The sequence below is a fragment of the Lampetra fluviatilis genome, chromosome 53 (genome assembly GCF_964198595.1).
Source record: "Lampetra fluviatilis chromosome 53, kcLamFluv1.1, whole genome shotgun sequence".
Classification (NCBI taxonomy): Eukaryota; Metazoa; Chordata; class Hyperoartia; order Petromyzontiformes; family Petromyzontidae; genus Lampetra; species Lampetra fluviatilis.
Window position 1 is genome coordinate 4,700,873 of NC_136327.1, and position 25,680 is coordinate 4,726,552.

Below are 25,680 nucleotides of genomic sequence, written 5' to 3' on the forward strand. Positions count from 1 at the left end.
CGCGGAGAGTTTACACAGCGGCGCGCGGCTCTGAAATCCCCTCTCTTCAAAAATCCGTCGTCACCGCAGAAGTACACGGGCACACGAAGCAGAGGTCGCAAACGGGTTTTGATTCATCTTCTTGGTTCTTTCGGTAAAGTCACGTAGAAGGAAAATAATAAAATAATAAAATAAAAATAAAACATAATAAAATAATTCTCACTTTTATAATTTCATTCTTTTCCTTCTACGTGACTTTACCGAAAGAACCAAGAAGATGAATCCCTGCAGTCACGAAAGATTTAAATCGGGTTTTGATTCCTTACCCGTACCCGTACCCGGCCGCACCAGGGTCGCAAACGGGCAGAGGTGTGGACTCGAGTCATGTGACTTGGACTCGAGTCAGACTCGAGTCATGAATTTGATGACTTGCGACTCGACTTGGACTTGCATAACAATGACTTTGTCCCACCTATGAGATGTGGACTCGAGTCATGTGACTTGGACTCGAGTCAGACTCGAGTCATGAATTTGATGACTTGCGACTCGACTTGGACTTGCATAACAATGACTTTGTCCCACCTCTGCAAACGGGTACCCGTACCTGGCCGTACCCGTACCCTACCCGTACCCGGCCGGGTACGGATAGGGTACGGGTAGGGTACGGGTATCGGGTACCTGATTGCGACCTCTGGGATGAAGCCATGTTGCAGGCGCGGGTGGGTTGATTCTCGGAACTTGAATTGTGAGAAGAGACAAGACGTTGGGAAATGAGTGACAAACAGTTACTCACCAGTTACTCACGGCTTACCCGTACCCGTACCCGGCCGCACCAGGGTCGCAAACGGGTACCCGTACCCGGCCGGGTACGGGTAGCCGGGTATCGGGTAGGGTACGGGTATCGGGACCCGGTTGCGACCTCTGACACGAAGATCCCCCCGTGTCGCCCTGTAACAGACTGTTGGGGCAAGTGCTGTTAGCGAGTAGCACCTGTGAAGGCCGGCACGGCACACGAGGGGGTGTGTGGCCAGCAGCACCACGCCCGACCGCCTTTGTCTCCCCAGTGGTGATGTTTACACACCGCACCGGGTGTTCATTTGAGGCTGAGTCGACCTAGGCGAGGCCCAGGACCGATTCACATAATCGTCACTGGTGTTGGCCCGTGAGCGGAAATCAAAACCCGGCTCATTGGGTTCGTAGCGCAGTGCGCTAATCGCTACACCACCACTCCCTACACACGCACGCACACAGAGAGAGAGCGAGTGAGAAAGTGAGAGGCAGCGTGCTCGTGTGTGCGCGCGGGTCAGAATCATAATATGAGAATCTGAATATTTATTTTTACTGGAGGAATCCGATGAGCAATGAAGCTCTTTTTCACACATGAATCTTATACTGTGTGAGTATGCCTACTTGGAAGTGTGTGTGTGTGTCGCGAGAGTGGGGAGCGGTTGCTTAGTCGTGAGCGCTACAAACTTGGCCACCTGAGTTTGATTCCTGGCCATGGGCAACATCCGTGACGAGTGATATCAGACCCGATTCTGGGTCTCCCCCAAGTCGATTCAGTCTTAAACGGGTACCAATTGAAGGGGAGGCAAAGGCGGCCGGTGCGGTATGTGGTATTGGCCCCGGCTTAAAATAGCTGCTCTCACCAGCAGTCTCTGTAGGCTACACGGGGGATCTTTGTCTTTGTACATCTATCTTGCGCGACGTGTGCGTGTCTGTGCATGGGGAGCGGTGGTGCAGCGGTTAGCGCGCTGCGCTACGAACCCAGCGACCCAAGGTCGTTGCCCGCTCAGAGGCCACCAACACCAGTGACGATTATCCCGACCGGTCCTGGGCCTCCCCTAGGTCGACTCAGCCTCAAATGAGTACCTCGTGAAATGCGTAAAAGCATTGCTAGGAGGGAGACAAAGGCGGCCGGACGTGATGCTGGCCATCCACCCCCTCGTGCGCCGTTCCGGCCTTCGTAGGCGCTGCTCGCTAAACAGCACTTGCCCCGACACTGTGTTGACGGCTATACGGGGGACCTTTGTCTCGTGTGCAATTGCCGGCATTGCAACGTGGAATTCACAAATGAGATCTGAACCTAACGCAGTCCACATGTCAGCGTGATGAAAGACATTGGCTCGATATAATACACTTGACAAATATCCAAAGCGGAAGGTCGTGAAGGCAAAGGTCAACTGTATTAGAATGGATATTATCCAGCACGGCGGCAACGTTTGCCGCTAAGCTCCCTTGTTTATAGCGTTTAATTTCCATTTGATTAGATTAAATGGAAATATTTTAAAAAATCCCATTTGGTTTTCGGTACGTTGTATGCTCGCCCGCGTTGATGTGTGCAAATGTTTATTTAAATGAAGGTAATACTTTGAATCGAGGATGGGGTAGAGAATGAGAATGGGAGGACGGGGGGGTGGAAGCTTTTGTGCTCACGTTAAAATCTGCTCGCTACTTTATTTCCCCCCTTTTTTACATGAATCAGCCGAGCGGCTTGTTGGCGTGGACGTTTGATTTTAAATTTCGCCTCTTCCCATCGCCCCCCTTTCCACAGCTTTTCAAAACATCGGGGGCCCGTATTTTGTATTTGTATTGCTACTCCCCCAAACGCTCGGCGCGGTGAATTCTCGGGCTCGCTTGCGGAAGCGTCGCACGGAAACAAAGGCGGCGGTCACCGCATCATCGCGCGGCACTTTCAGACGCCTCTTCTGCGGCCGTCTGGAACGCTCTTCCTTTCGATATTAGGAAGCCAATGGGAGCTATGATACACTTTTAAATCATAATTTCTTCAGAACTGCTTTTTGTGTTTAGATTGTTGTCCTTCCCCCCCACCTCCGATTACACTTGTTGGCTACATACGTACAACATAAATTCAAAATACATATTACACGCAACCTGTACGTGGGGACAGCAGAGGTCACGTTTCCTTTTTTCACGAATCGCTTTCACGTCGTGCATCCGAGCCTGTGTCAAGAGACATCCGTTTGGAACTCGGGGAGCCAGGAGTGCACTACCCTGTGTCAGAGGATTCCCCCAGGTGCAGAGGTCACGGATCTACTCCCGGAGGTCACTTCAATCGGAGCCCTTATCAATACGATGGTTACAAATCGATATATATATATGCCTTACCAAGAGTATGTATCGGCCATCAATCAAACTAATGTTCTATTTTTTTCGGAGCTGGAATAAGTCCAAGGAGGAATACGTATTTAGCTGTGACGCTTGTGCGTTGCGTTGAGAGATAGACATAGGACCACCTGGATTGGCCAACACGAGCAGGTTAAATACAGCGAGACGGAGGAGTGGGCTTGGGCGAAACACGTCGCTGGAATAAGAAGAAGAGGAGGAGGAAGAAGAGGAGGAGGATGAAGAGGAGAATGAAGAATAATTGATGGCTCGTAAGGTAATCGGTAAGGGGCACAGTGGCGCAGGTCTGAGAGCGTTCAATTAGCATAGATCACCACCACCACCACCACCACGACCACAGGAGAGTGCCCTTCATTTCCATCGATCTGACCGACAGCAAGGCACCAGACGGTCCGATTACTGGCGATCGCCGCTCTCACGAGCCAGCCACGGGCGACTTACAACGTGAATACGCGGGAGGCCCGGGCTGGGCGGGGTGGGGCAGGGGGGGGGGTCGAACAAAGCCATCGCACTTCGGGGGCCCAATAAATAGTTAAGTGGGAGACCTTGAGCGTGAAGGTGACTTGAGTTTCTTTATTTCGCCGTCTCCTGCGTCTGAGTGCAATTGGCACTCTCGTCGCTCCGAGCCAATAATCTCACGGCGGGTCGCATCGGATTTTTGTTTTCTTTCCCCACCACCGCCGCCGCCGCCGTGTGATTGTGCGAAACACCTCTCGTTGGTTGTTCGGGGCGCCGCGATTCAGGCAGAGGTCAACAAATGTCAATAGATGATACATCACAGCCGAAGTGAAGCAGAGAATGCCCGCGCAAATTGGACTCATTAAGATTGGTAGTGCGGCGTCAGTTTTGGAATATAAGCTTGCTTAAAAAAAAAAAATGTACCTGTTGGTATTTTATTTAATGTATTTTTTAGGGGGTTTTGTTTGAAAATTACTTTATATATGTGTGCGTGTGCATGAGTCTTCTCTGATGTCCCCCTCTCTGTTAAATATGAATATGTTCGGTTTATTTATTTGGTCGGTTCATATGATGTGTGGATTGTAGCGATGATATTGTCAATCGAAAAAAAAAAACGGATTTTAGATTTTAAGATTTCGAAAGGAAAACTTTGGATCTTGTTGATTTTGGATAATTTGCAATAACGTGCAAATGTCAAATGTCTTCGTGTATAGCTCCTGATATATACCAGGCGAGGTAGTTAACGTCTCGCCACGTGTGCTTAAATTCCAAAAAGTGCCGCGGACAACGGCGATAGAAAAATATACGCGCCTCTAGCGTGGCGTCCCGGCAAAAGAATACAGAGCTCCCATTTTCAGTTTCATTTATTAGGTGTAGCCCCGTGAGCCATTCGGCTCTTGAATCGGGTGCAACCGCAACAAACAAAAACTTGAACAAGAAAACATCTTAAAGTGACCATGCACAAATGTAAAAAACAAGGAAAAAACCGCAAAATCTTCCAGAAAAAGCACCGTACACCAACGCAAGATACTATAGAGTTAGTAGATACTACTACAGTCAGTAGATACCAGTGTAGAGTCACTAGATGCGACCACAGAGTCGGCAGACACTACTACAGCCAGCAGATACTACTATAGTGTTAGTAGATATGAATATAGAGTCGTTAGATAATACTGCAGAGCATTGCGTGCCGTAGCACCGCATTAGGCAATCACTACCTCGAACGCCACCAATGTGGCTTTTCAAATAGCAGGCGAGACCACGGGCACAAATCCCGCTGGGATTTTAACCACCGGGCTACGTGCAGGACTGTTGAAAAAAAAAAAATCGCGAGTACAAACGATAAGTGCTGAATATGAAAAGTGCTTCCTTTAAATAACAAAACAAATGGTAATAAAAAGAAAAATAGGGAGACGACTATCAGTAGTTGGCAGCATTTGTACGTGTAAATTATGTTTAAAAATATATATATACACGCGTGTAATTTTTTTTTGTTTTGTTCACTCTTGAACTAAGTTTAAGCCAGACAGTTGCTGTGCTTCACAGCACATTTCCCCTTGAGCCTCAAGACCAATTTCCAAGTGGGTCCTGCTTGGGATAGGATGCCGATTCCTTAACGCGTCTGCGTGGATGACAAGGCCTGGCTACGAAGGGAACACACTCGTATCAAGGCAGCGCACTCAAACTCTGCTCAGGTTGGCCAGCAACCTACTTTCTGTACTGCAGGTGGCACTGTCTCTATAGCTCTATGCAAACTCCATCTCTGTGTGATCCACCAACATCGTAAATCACCTTTTACCAATTTCGCCACAATGTTCCCGACCTCGTCGAATCTCAAAAGCTCAGCAAAGGCTGGGACTGGTACAGCGCACGGATGGGGGACTATTCTAGATTTGAAGTTTTGGTGACTGCAAGGATTCATACTCTTTGGTTTTTTCGGTAAAGTCACGTTGGTAAAAAATGTAAATAAATTAACTCAAGACGTTTCGGAAGCAACACAAGCCTCCGTCATCAGGTGTAACTGTTCCAGTAAAATTGCTGTAGCGTATGAGCAATTTTCCTGGAGCAGTAACACCTGATGACGGAGGCTTGTGTTGCTTCCGAAACGTCGTGAGTTAATTTATTTAAAATTTTTACCTACGTGACTTTACCGAAAAAACCAAAGAGTAGGATGGGAGAATGCCTTAAATTTAGAAATATATAATTGCTGACGTTTCTGGCAATGCCCCTTCTTCAAAGCATATGAGTACAAAAACATTGTTGTATGAGCTGTGAAGAAGTGCCATTACCCATAATGTCACCTCTGGTTGTCAAGGTTGGCTACGTACGGTGCAAAAAAAGTACCACATACATACGTCACCTATTATATTATGAGTAAAAATATTGATTACAGCTCATATAGTTGCTTTCATACAATCTCACGGCGGTTTACATCGGCGACAATGTGGGTTTGTGCCGGGTAAGGAGCGGCTCCAAGTTAAAATCGAAAACGCCTTCTCGCACCAACGACCACATCACCCTGAATGCACACGATCTCCTCCGATCTCAGAAACTAAGCAGATCCGTGCCTGGTTAGTTCTTGGACGGGAGAAAAAAAAAGTCTTCTGGAAGAAAAAATATTTTTAGGCGGAAGGACCTGAAGATGCCAGTCAAACCGGACTCCCTGACACAGTCATCAGGATCAGAATCTTAATTTATTTATACCAGAGAAATCCGATGAGCTATTAAGCTCTTGTTTTACAGATGGCCTTCGGCTGAGAGTTCCACAGTCTCGGTGGCACAAGAGCGAAGGCCCTCCGGTCGCTGCCCGTGGACTTGAGCTTCGTTGCATCGCAGGATTTCCTCCGGCCGTGCACCGCATTTGCCGGCAACCTCCGCCACGTTTCGCGGAAAAACCCGGGTATGGCGCCGCTTACCCGGTAGTAGTCGGTGCTGTAGACGTCCCGGGACATGCCGAAGTCTCCGATCTTCACCAGCATGTTCTCTCCCACCAGGCAGTTGCGGGTGGCCAGGTCGCGGTGGACGAAGCGCTGGGAGGCCAGGTACACCATCCCCGACGCCACCTGCAAGGCAGCCAGGGTCAGTCGGTCAGTCTATAAAACTGTATAATTTTAAATCTATTTATTTGCATTGAGTTGTGACGCGCACAAGCCAAACCGACCATGAAAAACGGGGGTATGGAGAACGGGCTCGCTGCCCCTAACCATACAGGGCCCCACCGAAGGGGAGAAAAGTAAAGTAAAACATTTTTTATGAGACAATTTTTTTATTTTACCAGGTAAGGGACCACTGGAGCAATATAGCATCGTTTTCAGAAAGCGACCTGGCCACAAGTGATAGCCCAACGAAGTGATGTCTCATCACGTTTAAATGTATGTCGGCCTAGAGCTCTAAACGCGTGATGTCGATTATAAACGCAGGGGGGAAAACCCGGAGGACCCGGAGAAAAATCCACGCGACCACGGGGAGAGAGAGAGAGACACGCAAACTCCGAATATACAGCAGGCGTCAGAGTCGGGATCGAACCCACGACCTCCTGTATACCAGGCGACGTAGTTAACATCTCCTAGCCACTGTGGCAATGCGCCGGTCAATTTATTTTGGGTCAGGACCATTGAGCTAAGAAAATATTAATTGTACGCATCACTCCCATCTGGCCACGCTTGTGTGGTTAGGACCCTGCACGACCCGACACGGCCAACCAAAATTTAATTGTCACTTGATGTACACCGAACCCTTCCTCAACTCACCGATGAGCCGAAAAATAAATAACAACAACGACAATTTGCTCGTCACACATTTGCATGCCGCGACATTTTTATTTGTTTGGCCGTGTAAAAAGGGCGGCGGAGGGTTTCGACGACACAAATTTGGCCAGATCGTTACGCCGAGGCCAAAACCTCAAACAAAAACAACCAAAAAAAATGTGTTGCACGTGGCTTTTTGGTTTTGCTCATGTTTTACGCTGAGCTCCACTTGAGATGCATTCTTCACTTGCCCCCCTCTCTTCCACATCCGCCAGAGCTGCGTGTCTGTGTGTGAGTGCCGCTAGGGAGCGGTGGCGCAGCGGTTAGCACACCGCGCTCCGTACCCGAAGACCCGAGTTCGATTCCCGCTCACGGCCAACACCGGTGACGATTATCTGAACCGGTCCTGAGCCTCCCTCCTAGGTCGACTCAGCCTCAAATGAATACCTGGCGCGGTGTGTAAACATCGCCACTGGGGGAGACAAAGGCTGCCTGGCGTGGTGCTGGCCACCCACCACCTCTTGCGCCGTGCCCGCCTTCATAGGTGCTCGCGAGCAGCGCTTGCTCCACCAGTCTATTAAGGCTACACGGGGGAGCTTTGTCTTTGTGCGTGCAATGGCGTACCTGTGTAGCGATGTGCAGCATCTGGGTGCAGTTGAGCTCCCCGCTATAAATCCCTCGCCGCGGGGTGTCGTCAAGGAATGACGAATCTGGGCTGTTCGACCTGTGGGGAGGTGGGGGGGGGCACAGGGGTGGGACGGGGGCGTCGGGGTGAACCGGACAACCGGCGCAGCCACGATGTATATCGTCCACTCCGTGAACGTCACGCACTGGTAGTAACGATGCGGTAATATTGACAAGTACGTGCGGTATATAGCGGCAAGGTTATCACGAAGGTGCTTTGGTCCCCCATAAGCGATACAATCTGCCTGTAGGGGGTGATGTTGCCCTGTGGTTATGCTCAATTAATTGTGGGACTAATTTTTGTTTTGAATTTTGCGGGGATTTTTTTGTTTTCAACTCGCACTGACCACGCATTTGCGTGGGCTACACGGCCAGAGGGAGGGTGGGGGGTGTGGGGGGTGGGTTGGGGGAGCTGTGGTGTAGCGGTTAGCGCCACGCTGCCCTACGAACCCGGCTACCCGAGTTTGATTCCCACTCACGGCCAACAACCAGTGACGATTATCTGAGCCGGTCCTGGGCCTCCCGTCGGTCGACTCAGCCTCAAATGAGTACCTGGCGCAGTGTGTAAAACATCGCCACCGGGGAGACAAAGGCGGCCAGGCCTGGTGCTGGCCACCCACCCCCTCGTGTGCCGTGCCAGCCTTCATAGGTGTGCTCGCTAACAGTACTTGCCCCAGCAGTCTGTTACAGGCTACACGGGGGATCTTTGTCTTTTTGGGGGCGTGTTGACGTCAGCGTGACGCACGAACCCGGCTCGACGCCGTGGGGGATGCAGGCGACGTCATCACACAGAGGTGCGCGGTGACGTCCCCACCACGCACTTGCCCGCCAGTTAAGCAGCCAGCCAGCCAGCAAAACTTTTTTTTCGAATACAGTATTGCAACTCAGTTGCTGAGCAAAGGATCAAAACGCAAAGAGCCAACAACAAAACGGCACAGTTAAAGGTCTGAATGGAAATAAATGAACACATTTCTAGAATTAAGCAAGGTTGTAGGACATTGGGAAAAAGAGACAATGGGAGGGAATTCCGAAGTGGAGCGGCGTGAGGGAAAAAGCAGCAAGAGAAGGGATGCGACCTACAGTGTGGTGAGTGGGTGGGTGAGTGCGTGAGTAAGTAATGAGTTGTGGTGACCAGCAGTGTGGTGAGTGTGTGGGTGAGTGATGAGATGTCGTGATTAGCAGTGTGGTGAGTGAGTGGGTGAGTGGGTGAGTTGTGATGACCTGCAGTGTGGTGAGCGTGTGGGTGAGTGAGTAGGTGAGTGGGTGAGTTGTGATGACCTGCAGTGTGGTGAGCGTGTGGGTGAGTGAGTGGGTGAGTGGGTGAGTTGTGGTGACCAGCAGTGTGGTGAGTGTATGGGTGAGTCAGTGGGTGAGTGGGTGAGTTGTGATGACCTGCAGTGTGGTGAGCGTGTGGGTGAGTGAGTGGGTGAGTTGTGATGACCTGCAGTGTGGTGAGCGAGTGGGTGAGTGTGTGGGTGAGTGATGGGTTGTGGTGACCTGCAGTGTGGTGAGTGTGTGAGTGGGTGAGTGGGTGAGTTGTGGTGACCAGCAGTGTGGTGGTGGTGGTGGCTTAGCGCACTGTGGATGAGACGAAATAGTCGGGTGGAGACAAAGACCTCAACATGGGTGGAGGAATCGATGAGTGAAGTTCACGGGAACAGTAACTATGGTAGCAGCGATAAAATAGTGATTAGAATCTTTCAGACTCAGAATGTTTATTTATATAGCGAGAATAAGTATTTCAATCGCAGGAGGAATCCGAAGAGCTACTTGCGTTGTGGCCGAAACGTCGTAAGAATTATTTTATTATGTTTTATTTTTATTATTTTATTACTTCCCTTCTACGTGACATTACCGAAAGAACCAAGAAGATGAATCCCTGCAGTCACGAAAGCTTTAAATCGAAAAAAAAACTATAAAGCTCTTTTTCACAGATTATGATATTTTCCTTCCCAAATGTTTCTTCTGCAGACTCTATCGTCGCATCTCTGACCTCATTAATATACGAGATAATTACGTTAATTAATCCCTCGCTCCAGAAAAAAAAAGAAAGTCCGCATATGCTTGCATCTTGTAGGAAGCGATTTTTTTGTTCGTTTAAAAAGAAGTCAAATTTTAATATGGTTCCACAAAATAGTTTAGATATTTTGTGGACATGGACAATTGTTGCTCACTGATTAAAGGCGTGCCTATGTAGGGCAGCACTGCCATGGCCACGAGGTTTGTAGGCTTAATCACCAAAGCCATGGGTTATTAATGAGCAGAATAAAAAGGCGTGGAGGGAAAATACGTACGTATGTATATATATTGAACTCCCCTTTTTTTTGTCAAGGCAAGCTCATTCGCATTAATTTTGGTGAAAAATAATTAAATATAGTCCAGCGATTCGAACTGCTTTAGTGTAAAAAAAAAATCACATTTATTTGATACCCAACATCTCCCGAAATGAGCCGGCGATCAAAAGCGTGACAAGGGAGCGGGCATTAGTGTGTGGCGCTGTAATGATCTGATTCTCCGTGTGATTTTTTTGTTGAAGCTTCCATCATCTGGCACCGTTAGAGGGCTTTGATTTTAAAAAAAAAATATATATATTTTGTGTATATAAAAAAAAGTTTACATGAAATTACGATCATTTGGATGTTGTTGATATTCTTCCGCGCTGTACGTAACCAACCGTGCTAATCGGAGGCGCGAAATTAAAACTTTTACTTTGTATTCTATTTATTATTATTAATATAAAAAGGTGAGGGCAAAGGGGCAGCCCTGCAATTGTCTGCTGATGCCACTGCTGCAGGAAGGACCTTCACTCGAGCATGCTCTCGAGCAGCGGTCCCCAACCTTTTTGGCACCAGGGACCAGTTTCGTGAAAGACAATTTTTTCACGGACTGGCGGGAGGGGGAGTCATCATTGGGTCTTTCCACGTTTGTTTTTAACTCATTTTGGCTAGGGGTTAGCAGCTTGTGGGCTTACCAAAACTGTGACTGAGACAAGTGCGCAGTGCGGGAAAGAGGCGCGGACGGAAGTGGTAAATAATAAAAAAATGTGGGCGGGCCACGCGCGGTTTCACCGCTCACCACTATGCGGTGTGTAGAGTGTGTACACACACGGACTCACCGCTCTCACCTCCTGCTGCTGTGCGGCCTGGTTCCTAACAGGCCACGGACCGGTACCGGTCCGCGGCCCAGGGGTTGGGGACCCCTGCCCGAGAGAGCCCCTGTTAATTGATTGCATTGGCTTCCTCTTCCACGTGGTCCAGACGTCTTGGAAAATGTGTGAGTACCCACACTTTACCACACCACAAAGACAAAGACCCCCTGTATAGCCTGAACAGACTGTTGGGGCAAGTGCTGTTTGCGAGCACCTATGAAGGCCGGAACGCTACACGAGGGCGTGGGTGGCCAGCACCACCCTCGGCCGCCTTTGTCTCCCCAGTGGCGATGTTTACACACCGCACCGGGCTAGTCGACCGAGGGGAAACCCAGGACCGGTTCAGATAATCGTCACGTGGTGTTGGTGGCCGTGAGCGGGAATCGAACTCGGGTCGCCGGGCTCGTAGCGCAGTGCGCTAACCGCTACACCACCGCTCCCCACAGCACACGCACGCGCGCGCCCACGTGAGGGCTTCCTATAACGAAAAAACAAACAAATATCCGTCGGCTAAAACCAGAAAGCAAAAAAACACCGAAAAGAGTAAAAATTCCCCTCTGGGAAATGTAAAGCCATCTCGTCCATCTGCGTGGCAAGAGCGGGGGAGACGTCATGTACAACACGAGGGGTCTCCGCGTTGCCGCCCTCTCTATTCCCACGAGCCCGCCGTGCCATTAAAACCAAGAAATACCCGGGGACTATGAAACACGGGGGTGGGGGAGGGGTGGCACACAGGAGGGTAAGCCGGTAAGGGATTATTTGATGTGCTCAGCGTTCTGTTTATTGAGAAGGAAATTGAAAAAAAACACGCCTCATCTGTGGATACCATCGGAAAGCGCTGCACGCAAGATAGCACAGTAGGGGGCACAGGTGGTGTGTATGTGCCAGTCATCTCAGTCAGTCAACCCCATGACACCTGGGTCTTTCCCGTGACCTGCCAGCGGGCCTTCGACACTTTCACGCGGCCTTAACGTGCACGTAGCCTGGCACAAGCGCCGTGGTGATGTCACCGCCACTTAGTGGCGACTGGCGGTTGTTGATGTTGTTGTTCGTGAGTTCGATTTCTCCCTATGGCCACAACACCAGTGATGAGGATTATCTGAACCGTTCCTCTGCGCCTCCCCTAGGTTGGCTCAGCCTCAAATGAGTACGTTGAGTACGTTGAACTTCTAATCGGAGGTGCGTGAGGGCCCTGTCAAGATTTCGGAAGAGGGGCCGATGTTGCTGCTGCTGCTCCTGCCGCTGCTGCTGCTGCGTGTGATCCCAACTAAGTAGCTTGTAGTATAATTCTTTAAACATTGGGATGTGTGGCCAACACCGGTTGCAATGTATGGCTTTCTGGAGCTCTTGGAGGAAACCGGAGGACCCAAAGGAAACCAGCGCAGATCAGCGGGAGAACGTGACAAACTCCACCACGAAGAAAAGTAATCCCTCTTCTTGGTTCTTTCGGTAAAGTCACGTAGAAGGGAAGTAATAAAATAATAAAAATAAAACATAATAAAATAATTCTCACGACGTTTCGGCCACAACGCAAGCAGCCGTCCTCAGGTGAAGAATGAAACACCACCAAGCTTGGGGCGTATATTTAAGCTGGGTTGGAGGGGGAGAGGTGGGAAGAAGAGCGCCTTGACAAAATGATTTGCATATCAATAGAAATTTTGCATATGGAATATGGAAAATGCGCATTTTCCATATGCTAAATTCCTCTTGATATGCAAATTATTTTGTCAAGGCGCTCTTCTTCCCACCTTCCCCCCTCCAACCCAGCTTAAATATACGACCCAAGCTTGGTGGTGTTTCATTCTTCACCTGAGGACGGCTGCTTGCGTTGTGGCCGAAACGTCGTGAGAATTATTTTATTATGTTTTATTTTTATTATTTTATTACTTCCCTTCTACGTGACTTTACCGAAAGAACCAAGAAGATGAATCCCTGCAGTCACGAAAGCTTAAAATCGAAAAGTAATCCCACGTAGCGAATCGAGCCCAGGGAACTTCCTGCTGCGAAGCACCAGTGTCACCACCGGCGGCAGCCTGCCCGCCAAGGTCAACAACGGTTGCGCATCAGAGTCTGCCAGGGGATGGCAGCAGAGCAATGGATTCTCCAATCCATCTGTGCGGGGCTTTGAGTGGTAGCCACACGTTTGCAGGATTTTGTGCGTTGTGTGTCCACCGATTTCGCACCTCCGAATGGCACGGTTGCCTACGTACGATGCGAAACAAGTTCAACACGTGCACATACATTTCCCCCCGCATGATGGCAGGCTCTCATTAATGGAGTTGGCCATACGTTGGCTCTCCTGAAATAAAATGTTTTTTTGAAACTCAGCAAGGCCTCGTCTAGGTAAAATAAAGGGCATTATTAATATTGTTATTTCTGGATCAGGGCCAACAATATACATGAGCATTCGCCCTGTCTCTCAATATACTTTGACTTTCAACATGAAAGTACTTGAAAGCGGGGGGGTTCTTCTTGTAATTCCCCAATTTTATTCCGAGTGTGCTGTCGGGAGCCACGTGATGAGACAAACAAAAGTCCATCGGAAACACGCACCATAGAAAATGGCCAAGATCCCGTCACGTGACCCGTTGCAGCCACACACAACAGAGGTGCACTTCCTCCCGTGCGCCGCCGTAGACAAATCGGCCGCCGCGTAGAAGTCAGACAGACAATTTTGCACTTTGAGAGCTGGAATTTTGACAAACTGAGTTCAAAAACTATTATTATTATTGTGAGTTTTTGTGTGTGTGTGTGTGAAGTCGTTTATAACTGGGCTGAAGCCATCATCTCAAGAACCCCATGTAATCACACCTCAGTCAACTTGCGTCTATGGGTCTCTATATAATTTTACAGGTCTATGTAGAAGTCTCTGGGTCTCTACGTAGGTCTATGGGTCTCGATGTAGCTCTATGGGTCACTATATTTTGTTCTTGGTGACGTGACATAGCGGTAGCGCATTTGACACTTGTTCACGGTTCGAATCGAGCGGCCGCCCCGATTAATTATCGTAAAAATACTCCACGCCGTCTGCTTCAGAGTGGACGTTAAAGATCCCGTGACGTCATTTGCAAAAAGGAGTGCCATTGTGTACCAGCGTCACGGACCAAATTTGAAAAAATTCCACCGCAAATCACTCACTTTGGATTGCAGATCACAATAACCGCCCTCCCTACTGCGAAAACCTGGTAGGACCCTTCTGAAAAAGAGTCTTGAGACTCAGACTAATCCTTAGTAAAACAAGTGCATTAATAATAATTATATTTAAAAAATCTACTTACGACATGAGGATCCTGATCAACCACACAGTGGCTGGTCACCTTGCCACATGTATCGAGATCTCACATGAGGGACTTGTTGAGCTCACCTTGCCGCACGTATCGATCGGAGGTTTCGGGTCTCACCTGAGGAACTTGTTGAGGTCACCGTGCCGCATGTACTCGAACACCATGATGAGCGGTTCGCCCTCGGAGCAGACGCCGTAGAAGCGCACGATGTGGTCGTGCTGCAGGTTCGTGAGGAGCTCCGCCTCCCGGTAAAAATCCTTGCGTGCACCGCCGCTGAGGTCTTTCAGGGTCTGCGCGAGGGACGGAACGTCGTCGGGTGACTGGAGTTTGCTCGCGGCAGCGATGGCGGTAGCAAACAGTCATCATTGATGTTTTCAAACGTACGTGTGTAGACGCGGGGATACACGTGGCGCCCTTCGCTGGATAACATCGGACGGGCGACGCCGCACAAACGCGAAGATGTGGCGAGGTAAAGTGATGGGCGAATGGGTGTGGTAAATAATCATCGAATGGACGTGGCGGAGGCTCGTCGAAGGCGAGTGCCGTCGACGAGAATCGCGACGGAAATATTCGTCGACGGTGTGTCGATGAGTTTATGTTCTCTCAGAAGGAAGGCCTCTTGATAGGAAGTGTAATAAAAACATATTTACGTGGAAGGGGAAATAGACATTGATTTATCGATTAAAATTAATTCTTCCCCCAGCATTAGCATTAGAAAATATATTGTATAGCATGTACCTTTTCTATTTAAGCTATATGCTCGTGTTATACCAGAGCAAACACAACTCTTCGAACCGGGGCGATCGACCCGGGCCCCGTGCTTTTTGGGGGGGGGGGGTTCTTCGACGTGACGGTGTCAGACCTAGGTGGGATTTGAGTAGAGGACACTGCCCCACCTATCCAAATATTACTTTCGCATCTCAATTTGACTAAACATTATGAAACTATGAAAGCGAAAATATTGTCTGCTTAGTTTTTTTAAATACATTTTAGCGAAAGTTTTTGCATTGTGTAAAAAATGGCCTTAAACTAGGCAAGTGTTGTGTGTAGCTGCAGTGTTGGAGTGCTGGTTTCTAATCATCACCTAGAGGGCTGTCCAGCCCACAACTCTCCCCTACTCCTGATCCCACATAATCACTTGACCAGCTTATGTCCTCCAATGTCCTCTGGCCATTCGCCTGAATCGCATTCAAGTATTCATTATCTCACGTACACATTTCACATTATTAGACCATTGCATTGCTTGCCGGGGGGGGGTGGACATAGGAGCGGGAAAAAAAATCACCAACTATGCGTAATGTGTCCCCGGGCATTATATAACCGAGTAAATGTGTGACGCTAATTAAATACCTTATTGTTATTTGCAGGTCTGCGCGTGTCTGTGCGTGTCTGTGCGTGTCTGCGCGTGTCTGCGCGTGTCTGCGCGTGTCTGCGCGTGTCTGCGCGTGTCTGTGCGTGTCTGCGCGTGTCTGCGCGTGTCTGTGCGTGTCTGCGCGTGTCTGAGCATGTCTGTGCGTGTCTGTGCGTGTCTGCGCGTGTCTGTGCGTGTCTGTGCGTGTCTGTGCGTGTCTGCGCGTGTCTGCGCGTGTCTGCGTGTCTGTGCGTGTCTGCGCGTGTCTGTGCGTGTCTGCGCGTGTATGTCTATGTCCCCTGCACGCAAGTCGAGCGGTTTGCGCGCCCCACTACAAACCCGACGGCCCGAGTTTGATTCCTGCTCACGGCCAACACCGGTGACGATTATCTGAACCGGTGCTGGGCTTCCCCTAGGTCGACTAAGCCTCAAATACGTACCCGGTGCGATGTGTAAAAACATCGCCACGGGGGAGACAAAGGCGGTCGGGCGTGGCGCTGGCCACCCACCGGCCTGGGTACCGTGCCGGCCTTCACAGGTGTACGCTAACAGCACTTGCCCTAACAGTCAGTTAAGGCTCTTTGTCTTTGTGTCCCCTGCGTCAAAGTGTTGCGATGTCCCTAAATCAGCAAGAGGGTTGTAGGACCGCGGAGTGGAAGCGGGCACAAAACGAATCGAGCGAGCGTCGCAGGCGGGTGCCTCGCTGAGCCCCCTCGCTGCCTCGCTCGCCGAGTGAAACCCCCACGGAAGGGCGACGGATGATCATCACCGCCATGTACCATTCGCCGGTGCTGAAAGGGAGGGGGGGGGGGGCGATTGATGAAGGAGCGACGCTCGGGTGCACTGTGTGTGAAGCCTGGCTGGACTGAGAGGCGGGGGTGGGCGAGTGAACGGGCAGGTGAGTGGGTGAGCGGGTGGGTGAGCGGGTTGGTGAGTGGGTGAGCAGGTGGGTGAGTAGGTTGGTGAGCGGATGGGTGATCAGGTGGGTGAGCGGGTGGGTGGGGTGAATGAGCGGGTGGGTGATTGGGTGGGTGAGCAGGTGGGTGAGTGGGTGGGTGGGGTGAATGAGTGGGTGGGTGGTTGATCGGTTGGTCGAGCGGGTCGGTGAGCGGGTGGGTGAGCAGGTGGGTGAGTGGGTGAGCAGGTGCGTGAGTAGGTTGGTGAGCGGATGGGTGATCAGGTGGGTGAGCGGGTGGGTGGGGTGAATGAGCGGGTGGGTGATTGGGTGGGTGAGCAGGTGGGTGAGCGGGTGGGTGGGGTGAATGAGTGGGTGGGTGGTTGATCGGTTGGTCGAGCGGGTCGGTGAGCGGACGGGTGAGCGGGTGGGTGAGCGAGTGGGTGAGCGGGTGGGCGAGCGGGTGGATAAGTGGGTGGGTGAGCAGGTGGGTGAGCGGGTGGGTGAGCAGGTGGGTAAGCGGGTGGTGGAGCGGGTGGGTGAGCGGGTGGGTGAGCAAGTGGGTGGGTGAGTGGGTGGGTGGATGAGCGGGTGGGTGAGCGAGTGGGTGATCGGGTGGGTGAGCGGGTGGGTGGGTTGAATGAGCGGGTGGGTGAGTGGGTGGGTGAGCGGGTGGGTGAGCGGATGGGTGAGTGGGTGGGTGAGCGGGTGGGTGAGGGGTGGGTGAGCGGGTGGGTGAGCGGGTGGGTGAGCGGGTGGGTGGGTTGAACGAGCAGGTGAGTGAGTGGGTGAGTGAGCGGGTGGGTGAGCGGGTGGGTGAGTGGGTGGGTGGGTGGATGAGCGGGTGAGCGAATGGGTGAGGGGTGGGTGAGTGGGAGGGTGAGCGATTGGATGAGCAGGTGGGTGAGCGGGTTTGCTTTACAGCGAGCGCTTCTCTCGTCTGCACGTCAGCATGGCTAACTCGGGTGCCCCTCTACTCATTTAACGACGCAATCACCTGGGCAGGAGACCCACACGGTGGGGGTGGTGGGGGAGGTGGCACAGTCAATTTAAATTGTGCCTTCAGATGCCGGGATAGGGCTTAACATCGCCGGGATGAGCGTGGGGTTGCAGCGAGGGATAACCTGCAAAATTTATCACCTGAGCTATGATCACAGCCGCTCGCCTGGAAATACAATTTGAAGACTTTTTGTTGGAAGGCCCCAATATTTGTTTCTAATTACCAAACCTTCTTTTGAATTTGCATTTCTAATGCCGCCGCTATATAACAAAGGTATCCTCGCTCGTCAAGCACGTTCTTTTTTTTCTTTCTCCTCTCGCGAAAGAAATTCTCATTATTTTTTCAGTTCATTAATTTCCATTTTTTTTTTATTACGGAAGCACGCTCACCGTCGTGCCCATGACAAACCATTCCTCGAGTTCCTGGAGTGCCTTGCCCGTTGCTCCTAATAACGAAGGGGTGGGGGGGGCGGAGGGTGGCACCACGGCTTTGTGGACGCATCAATACTAGAGGTGTGGACTCGAGTCATGTGACTTGGACTCGAGTCAGACTCGAGTCATGAATTTGATGACTTGCGACTCGACTTGGACTTGCATAACAATGACTTTGTCCCACCTATGAGATGTGGACTCGAGTCATGTGACTTGGACTCGAGTCAGACTCGAGTCATGAATTTGATGACTTGCGACTCGACTTGGACTTGCATAACAATGACTTTGTCCCACCTCTGATCAATACTAATGCGGTGGGGGGTGGAAGGGGAGGACATGGGGGTGGAGGAGGGCGGGCATGGGGGGTGGAGGGGGGGACATGGTCCGAATTGTATAGTACGATACCCATGTGCTTGCAAAGTGGCCGGCGAGAGAAGGGGCTTGCTCGGTATACCACCTGGGGTGGACAACTGCTACCAGCCTCCACCGTGGGCATTGTCCACCACTGGATGTCTCCAGCAAGGGTATTGTCCACAATGGACAGTGTTCATCATGGGCAGTGTCCACCACTGAGAATGTCCACCATGGACATGAAGCTTATCCTGCATAACTTATCTACTCAACTCTCACATTGAGTCGATTTTCCAAATCACATTAAATGTTTTGTTGCAAAGCAATAGTCTCCATCGGTGTCCTCTGGCAACTTTCTTTAATTAACTGAAAAAGATGTTCTCATTAAAAGGCTGCTACACTGACGCTTATTATTAGTGATCGAGAGAGATACAAACTTTAAAGAGAAACCTTTGTTCGCATTTCTGTTACCTCCAGGTAGTCCTGATAAGCCATGTACGGGGTCAGTGGCTCTAGGATCAAAGTATACATCGGTGAAACTGTACAGGATAAGGCAGCATGCATTATACAAAATGAAATTGTTATTTTCTTTGGCAGGGAAATAAAAAAAAATAAAGAATAATCCCTGATGCTGAGGTTTTATGAATTTGCCCAATTGAGATAAAGGAATCCCCTATTGCATTTGAAGCCCTGTAACAAAAAGTTAAATTGTTAAGCAGGAAGAATGGCAGAGGTTTACAAAGTTTGTCGATGTGAGAGTTTGAACAGTGGCAGCGCAGTGGTTAAGCGCACCGTGTGCCAATGAACCCGATGGCCTGAGTTCGATTCTCAGCCAAGACTAACGTCACTGATGAACGATCGTTATCTGAACCGTTTCTGCCCTCTCCCACCTCGCCCTCCTTTTCACCACATGACACGCTGACCAGTGGGGTGAAGTATGGTCAAACGTACCCCATGACTAACTTTTTGTAGGAAAGCCTCCATCCAATTGTCGATTAGGAAGCGCTGAAAACTAATATTATGATTATAACAATGAGGTAATTTATAGTTTTTCACACCATGCATCGAGAGTGAGCTTCCCTTTGCAAATGCTTTCTTGCAGGCTGAATCTTATCTTATATAGATGTATATAGACGTATGCATGTTGAACTTTCGTTCGCAACGTACGTAACCAACCATGCTAATAGGAGATGCGGGGGGAAGGACAAAAAAAGAAACACACAAAAAACTGTTCAAGATTTTTTTTTTAAACTAGATTGAAAAGTGCTTAGGCTCCAGTGACTTCCTAATATTAGACAGCTCATCTCATATTATCGATGAGATGTCTACGCTGAACAACCACCACGACGACAAGTGATGCTGTCTCTCCGCCTCCGGTAAGTCAAAATCGTCCGTGCCCCCACGGCCTCGCGGTGCCAGGATCCATCTCCTGCACATGATCTCATCGCTCCATCTCCGTCGCGTCGTTCCTGCCCACTTGCTGATCCCGTCAAGGGGCATGAGACCATCACGCGAAGAACTCCCGGTCGTCATCGCAGCGGCTTTTGGGCTGGCCATCGAAGAAACTGCGGTCACCGCATCGCGCGCTTTCAGATGCGCTTCTGCGGCCGTCTGGAACGCTCTCCCTTCCCATGTTAGGAAGCCACCGGAGCTATGCACTTTTAAATCATCTAGATTGAAGACGCATTTTTTTTGAACTGCTTTTTTTCACGTTCAGTTCGTTGTCCTTACCCCGCACCTCCGATTAGCGCTGTTGGCTACGTACGATGCAAAAGAGGTTCAACACACAAGACAAAGACAAAGATCCCCCATTTAGCCTTAACAGACTGTCGGGGCAAGTGCTGTTAGCGAGCACCTATGAAGGTCGGCACGGCATACGAGGGGGTGAGTAGCCAACACCACGCCCGGCCGCCTTTGTCTCCCTAGTGACGATGTTTACACATCGCACCAGGTACTCATTTGAGGCTGAGTCCACCTAGGGGAGGCCCGGGACCGGTTCAGATAATCGTCACTGGTGTTGTCCGTGAGCGGGATTCGAACCTGGGTCGCCAGGTTCATAGCGCAGCGCGCTAACCGCTGCACCACCGCTCCCCACATACACACTCATCCTTCGGCAGCCGCCGCCTAATTACAAGGCAGCGTGAACCCGTGTCAGAACGGTGAAGGAGGGGGACGACAAACCTTGACAGCCACGGGCGTCTTTTCGATGTCTGGGTACAGGTTGAAGCACTCCGCCAAAAACACTTTCCCGAAGGCTCCTTCCCCCAGCTCTCTCTTCAGCATCAGGTCACGCCTCTTGATGTGCTTCACGGCTGCGCGAGATAGCGGGGAGAGAGGAAATTAGGTCCGTCCATGCGCCGGGGCCCTTTGTATCAGTGGTCTCTTGCAAGCCCGACGAGCCATTCCGGTCGAGCTGAACAGATCTCAATCGAGCGCTTGGCTGTCGGTGGCGGAGGCTGGGCACGTAGCAGCCCTATCATGTGCGTCTGTGTGTGTGTGTAGAGCGGACGGAGCGTTTGGCTCGCGTGGAATTGTCACTCCCGTCGCATTAGGGGACATCTTTAGCATTTTCATTGTTGCCCGGGCCGATCTGTTTATCGCAAGAAGAACTTTAACCTTTGATGATCCCGAGCTGGCTTCGTTCGCTTGCCGCGATTTTATCGAGCACCGTTTAAATTTACGCCGCCTCCATCATCATCATCGTAGTCATCGTCGTCGTCATTTTCATTATTGTCATCATCATTATCGTATTTTATTTTCATTAATTTTGATGTTTTACCTACGTGACTTTACTGAAAAAACCTAAGAATATGATTCCTTGCAGTCACGAAAGCTTCAAATCTAGAATTATCGTAGTCATCATCATCATCGTAGTCATCGTCATCATCATTGTCATCATCGTCATTGCCATCATCATCGTCGTAATCATCATTGCCATCGTTATCATCGTCATCATTGTCATCATCGTCATCGTCGTCATCATCATCATTATCATCGTGATTATTGTCACCATCATCGTCATCATCGTCATCATCATCGTTATCATTATCATCATCGTCATCATCATCGTCATCATTGTCATCATCGTCATCATCACTGTTATCATCGTCATCACTATGGTCACCATCGTCGTCATCATTATTGTAGAAGTAATTATGCTAAGAAACGCAACACATTCGTCAATAACGCCGTGGCCTTAAAATAACGGGCAATGGTCCTTTTTATAGCACGTGGATATAGATAACAATTGTAATAAGTATTAATGTAGTGCAGAGGCATCATGCTTAATGTACTGAAATACGAAGCTGGTGACCCTCAGCTCGATTCTTTGTCACAGCCAACAGCAGTTGCGAGTGCTACCCGAACCAGTCCTGGGCTCTCCCAGTTTTCCTACTCGCACTGACCCGCATGGTGAAGTATGGTCAAATAACACCCATGAACGAAAGGCTTGGGGGTAGGCCTTCATCCGGCCGTCGATTGACAAAAGGGTTTTCGTCGAAGATTGTTATTGTTATCAAATTGCTTTTAATTTAACACCGTTTTAACGTTAAATTTAGCACCACGTAAAGGGGCTGTAAAGTATCGTTAATATTATATATTTTTACGAGAATTAATGGCAATGCCAATTACTTCCCCAAGAAATCCTTAATGAGTCTCAACACTCTCTTTATTGCAGATGTTTTTTTTAAACAAATTCCAGAGGAGGGAGAAAGGGTGGTTGTTACCAATGTATTATTACGAATGTATAATTACCAACCGCAGTTTTTGTCATTAACTTTTTTTTTATTTTACCAGATAAGGCCCGCTGAGCCATATAGCTCTTTTTCAGGAGCGACCTGGCCACAATTGATAGTTCAACGAAGTGGCATATCACGTGGGACATTCATAGCGGCAGCCAAACACGCAAGTCGATTCTAAATGTGGAGGGGAAAAAGTGGAGGACCCGGAGAAAAATCCACGCGACCACTGGGTCAACAGACAACCTCTAATTATTCAGGTGTCAGGGTCAGGATCGAACCCACGACCTCCTGTACACCAAGCGAGGTAGTTAACATCTCGCCACCACGGCACCCCAATGTATTATTCCTAATGTATTATTACCGATGCAGTATTACCGATGCATCATCACCGAAGTCAATGTGTGGAAAGGCCCTTGTGGGTGTGGAAAGGCCCTCAAGTCGCCGCTTATCCTCTCCACTACATTCCCCTTTAATTATTGCAAATTGAATTCCCCGTGGGAATCCCACCGCTGTGAATCATGTTGTTGAGAATTCAGAATTGAAAATTCAGCCGGTCGCTTTCGAACGGCCCGCGGAATTCCCTATCGACTCCCGGAACACGGAGGGAGCTGCGGGTGGGGAGCCGGGGGGGGAGAGACGGCCATACCACTTGCACCTCGTGGCGATGTGGGTTTTGTTCGCGAATAGAGCACCCATCGACGGAAATGCATCGGGGTTACAACAGCCACCTGTATGCGCGAATGGCGACGGGCTGCTCACACACGTGTAGTGGTGGTGGTGGTAAAACAAAAAGAAATAACACCTCGTCGCCGAATCAGTGTTGGGAATTTTTCGAAATCCCGCCGCTAATTTAAAACCCCCGTCGCTAATTTAAATTCACAACGGAGGGGGGGAGGGGGGGGGTCACGGATGCCACTGGGAATTTTCGTTTCCATGGACACGACGTCGCAGCGCCCCAATTGAGACCCCCATTATTGCGGTGAACAAAAAAAAAACCCGCCCACGACTGACACGGATGCGTTTGCCGCACCGACATTAATTTTCTTTTTTACCATGGTCCATGTAGCAATGGGGGGGGCGGGGGGGGGCGTGAGATTGTACTGCATCACTCACGGCGTACGCATGAGAAAGATATAAATATATCTCTGGACACACCGTGAAAAACCAGCAGTGTTTTAAATGTTCAGAGGCGCGTTTGCATGGCGCATATTGTATATTTTGTCGGCAGAGAGGCAGGCGATTGTGACAGATGGAACATTGGTCGCTATTATAGCAGGGGCAGAGTAAATCAGTGGCGCGTACATGTTAATATGACCTTATTTATGAGAACGTTGCACGGCGGATTTATGCTCGTGATTCCATAATGTCCCGCGAAATAACGAGCCTTTTAAACACATCTGCGGAGAGCTTTACAATTAAATCACATGATTACTTGGCGATGCCGCATAGATCTTGAACGTATAACGTGTGAAATATATGCGCCCGCTAAATATTATGGGGGAAAAAAAACGTGCAGACTACTGTGTGCGTGTTTTTTGTGGCACAAAACAAATACAATCTAAAAGCGATTTACTTTGTTTTGCTGCCTCGCGTTTGACGTAAAATTAAATAGTGCAGAGTTGCGGCTTCTTTCCCAATGAACACATTTTCTTCATATTCTTAGGTTTTTTTCGGTAAAGTCACGTAAGTAAAACATCAAAATTAATGATGTAATCCCTTGAATCATTGCCTCACTTGATGCAGCTAATTCGGCTGTGACGGTCCCACCTGATGACGGAGACTTGTGTTGCCTCCGAAACGTCGTGATTTTTGTTTTATTTTATTTTATTTTCATTAATTTTGATGTTTTACCTACGTGACTTTACCGAAAAAACCTAAGAATATGATTCCTTGCAGTCACGAAAGCTTCAAATCTAGAAGTAATTATTCCAATTAGTAACCACGTGGGTGGGTGGTTTTTTTTTATTTTACGAGAACAATATTATCCTCCCACACAAGGCGGCTAAATTTAGAAACAATATTCTCCAGCTTACTCCAAGACTTCTTTCGCGAAAGGATCCAAGGTTGAAACTATTTTGGGAAGCTGACGTACGTGCTGACATTTTTTCAAATCAAGTTCACAGTTTTGTATTCTCGCTTTCTCGCTCCCTTTCTCTCTCTCTCCGTCCCTCACTCTCTCTCTCTCTTCCTCTCTTTCCAGAAATTCCAACTGTTGCCTGTGCCTGCGCCATGGACGGAGACGATGAAGGTTCCGGATGGAAGTCGCTGACAAACAACAACAATAATTTACAGCCCTTCGTCAATCCACTGCTGGATGAAGGCCTTCTCCACAACGTGGCGAGTAACGCACAAATGTAGAGGGTGGTCCAGATGTCTTGTGACCCACAATTAATCGACCCCTAATATTTCGTTTTTCATTTGAATATTCACTTCTGTTGCAAATGAACCTTACTAAAAAAACTAAAAGTTTAAATAAATAAATCGGGGGGGGGGGGTGTTACAAGTAATCTAGAAAGACTCTTAATACAGGTTTTATTTGGGTTAGACCCAACACTAGTAAGGGTTTCAGCTAGTAAGGGTTGTCACGTAAACAGAACGTGCCAATTCGTCACGAGTACAGCACACCGGTGTGTTGGAGAGCCAAGCCACAACATTTACAATTTGAGTACGACGTTTCGCCAGTAATTACAACTATCTTCATCAGGCGACAGCCAGATTCGTGGAAAAATCCTCCTGTTTTGTTCTTAAATAGAGGGGTAGATGTGATGACAACACTTGTGAGCAACGACACATTTACATGTTCACGCGTTCTAACCCCCCAAAAAAACTGTATTATGGATGAAATTGGTCGCGAAAGCCTGCCACGTGTTAAACTGGAAAGACCCTGTACATTCAGATTCGTATGTCAATCGCCGGGAATCGAACTCGGCGTGCCATCCGCTGACACGCCACTGCTCTCCCACCAACCCCCCCCCCCCCTTGCAGAAACAACAGGGGGGCAAAATTACGCGACGCATGTAAAACATCCATGCTCGGTGTTCGTGCTCAATATTCTTCGTGTGCAGCCCACACAGACGGCGCGCATTCCGTTCCGCTCCACTCCGTTTCGTTTCTCCGTTCCGATCGGCGGTGCCGGTTGTGCGTCATCGCTGTGGTGGAGACGGCACAATTTTGGAAATGTGCGGCTAATTAAGCCGTGACCCCCCGATGGTCCGCGACCCCTTTTAGCGAGAGACGCTTTCTCGGCCCGCTCTCTAACGCCGCCCCGCCGCAATTAGATGAGAGAGAGAGAGAGACACGCTGGTGGCAAGACGTCGCTTCTTCTGCTCGCTCGCACGCTCAAGGCCGCGCCAACAATTCGGCTTGGCCTTCGAGTTGCTGGTCCGTGCCCTCGGACTGAAATTGCGCTGCCCCCGTAACCCCCCCCCTGCCCCCCCCCCCCCCCACCACCTCCCCCCTATGCCC

General features: G+C 49.6%; 1 protein-coding gene across 3 annotated transcripts in view; it reads right to left on the reverse strand.

Annotated features, from left to right (window-relative positions):
• Positions 1 to 25,680, reverse strand: part of LOC144949313 (BDNF/NT-3 growth factors receptor-like) — a 283,555-nt gene that overhangs the window by 59,219 nt on the left and 198,656 nt on the right. For all 3 annotated transcript variants that reach the window (XM_078879268.1, XM_078879269.1, XM_078879267.1), the window contains 4 exons: positions 20,657 to 20,787; positions 14,565 to 14,737; positions 7,956 to 8,055; positions 6,501 to 6,647 (listed from right to left, as the gene is read on the reverse strand). In XM_078879268.1, coding sequence (XP_078735394.1) covers positions 6,501 to 6,647; positions 7,956 to 8,055; positions 14,565 to 14,737; positions 20,657 to 20,787 — 551 coding nt within the window. The remainder of the gene's footprint in view (positions 1 to 6,500; positions 6,648 to 7,955; positions 8,056 to 14,564; positions 14,738 to 20,656; positions 20,788 to 25,680) is intronic.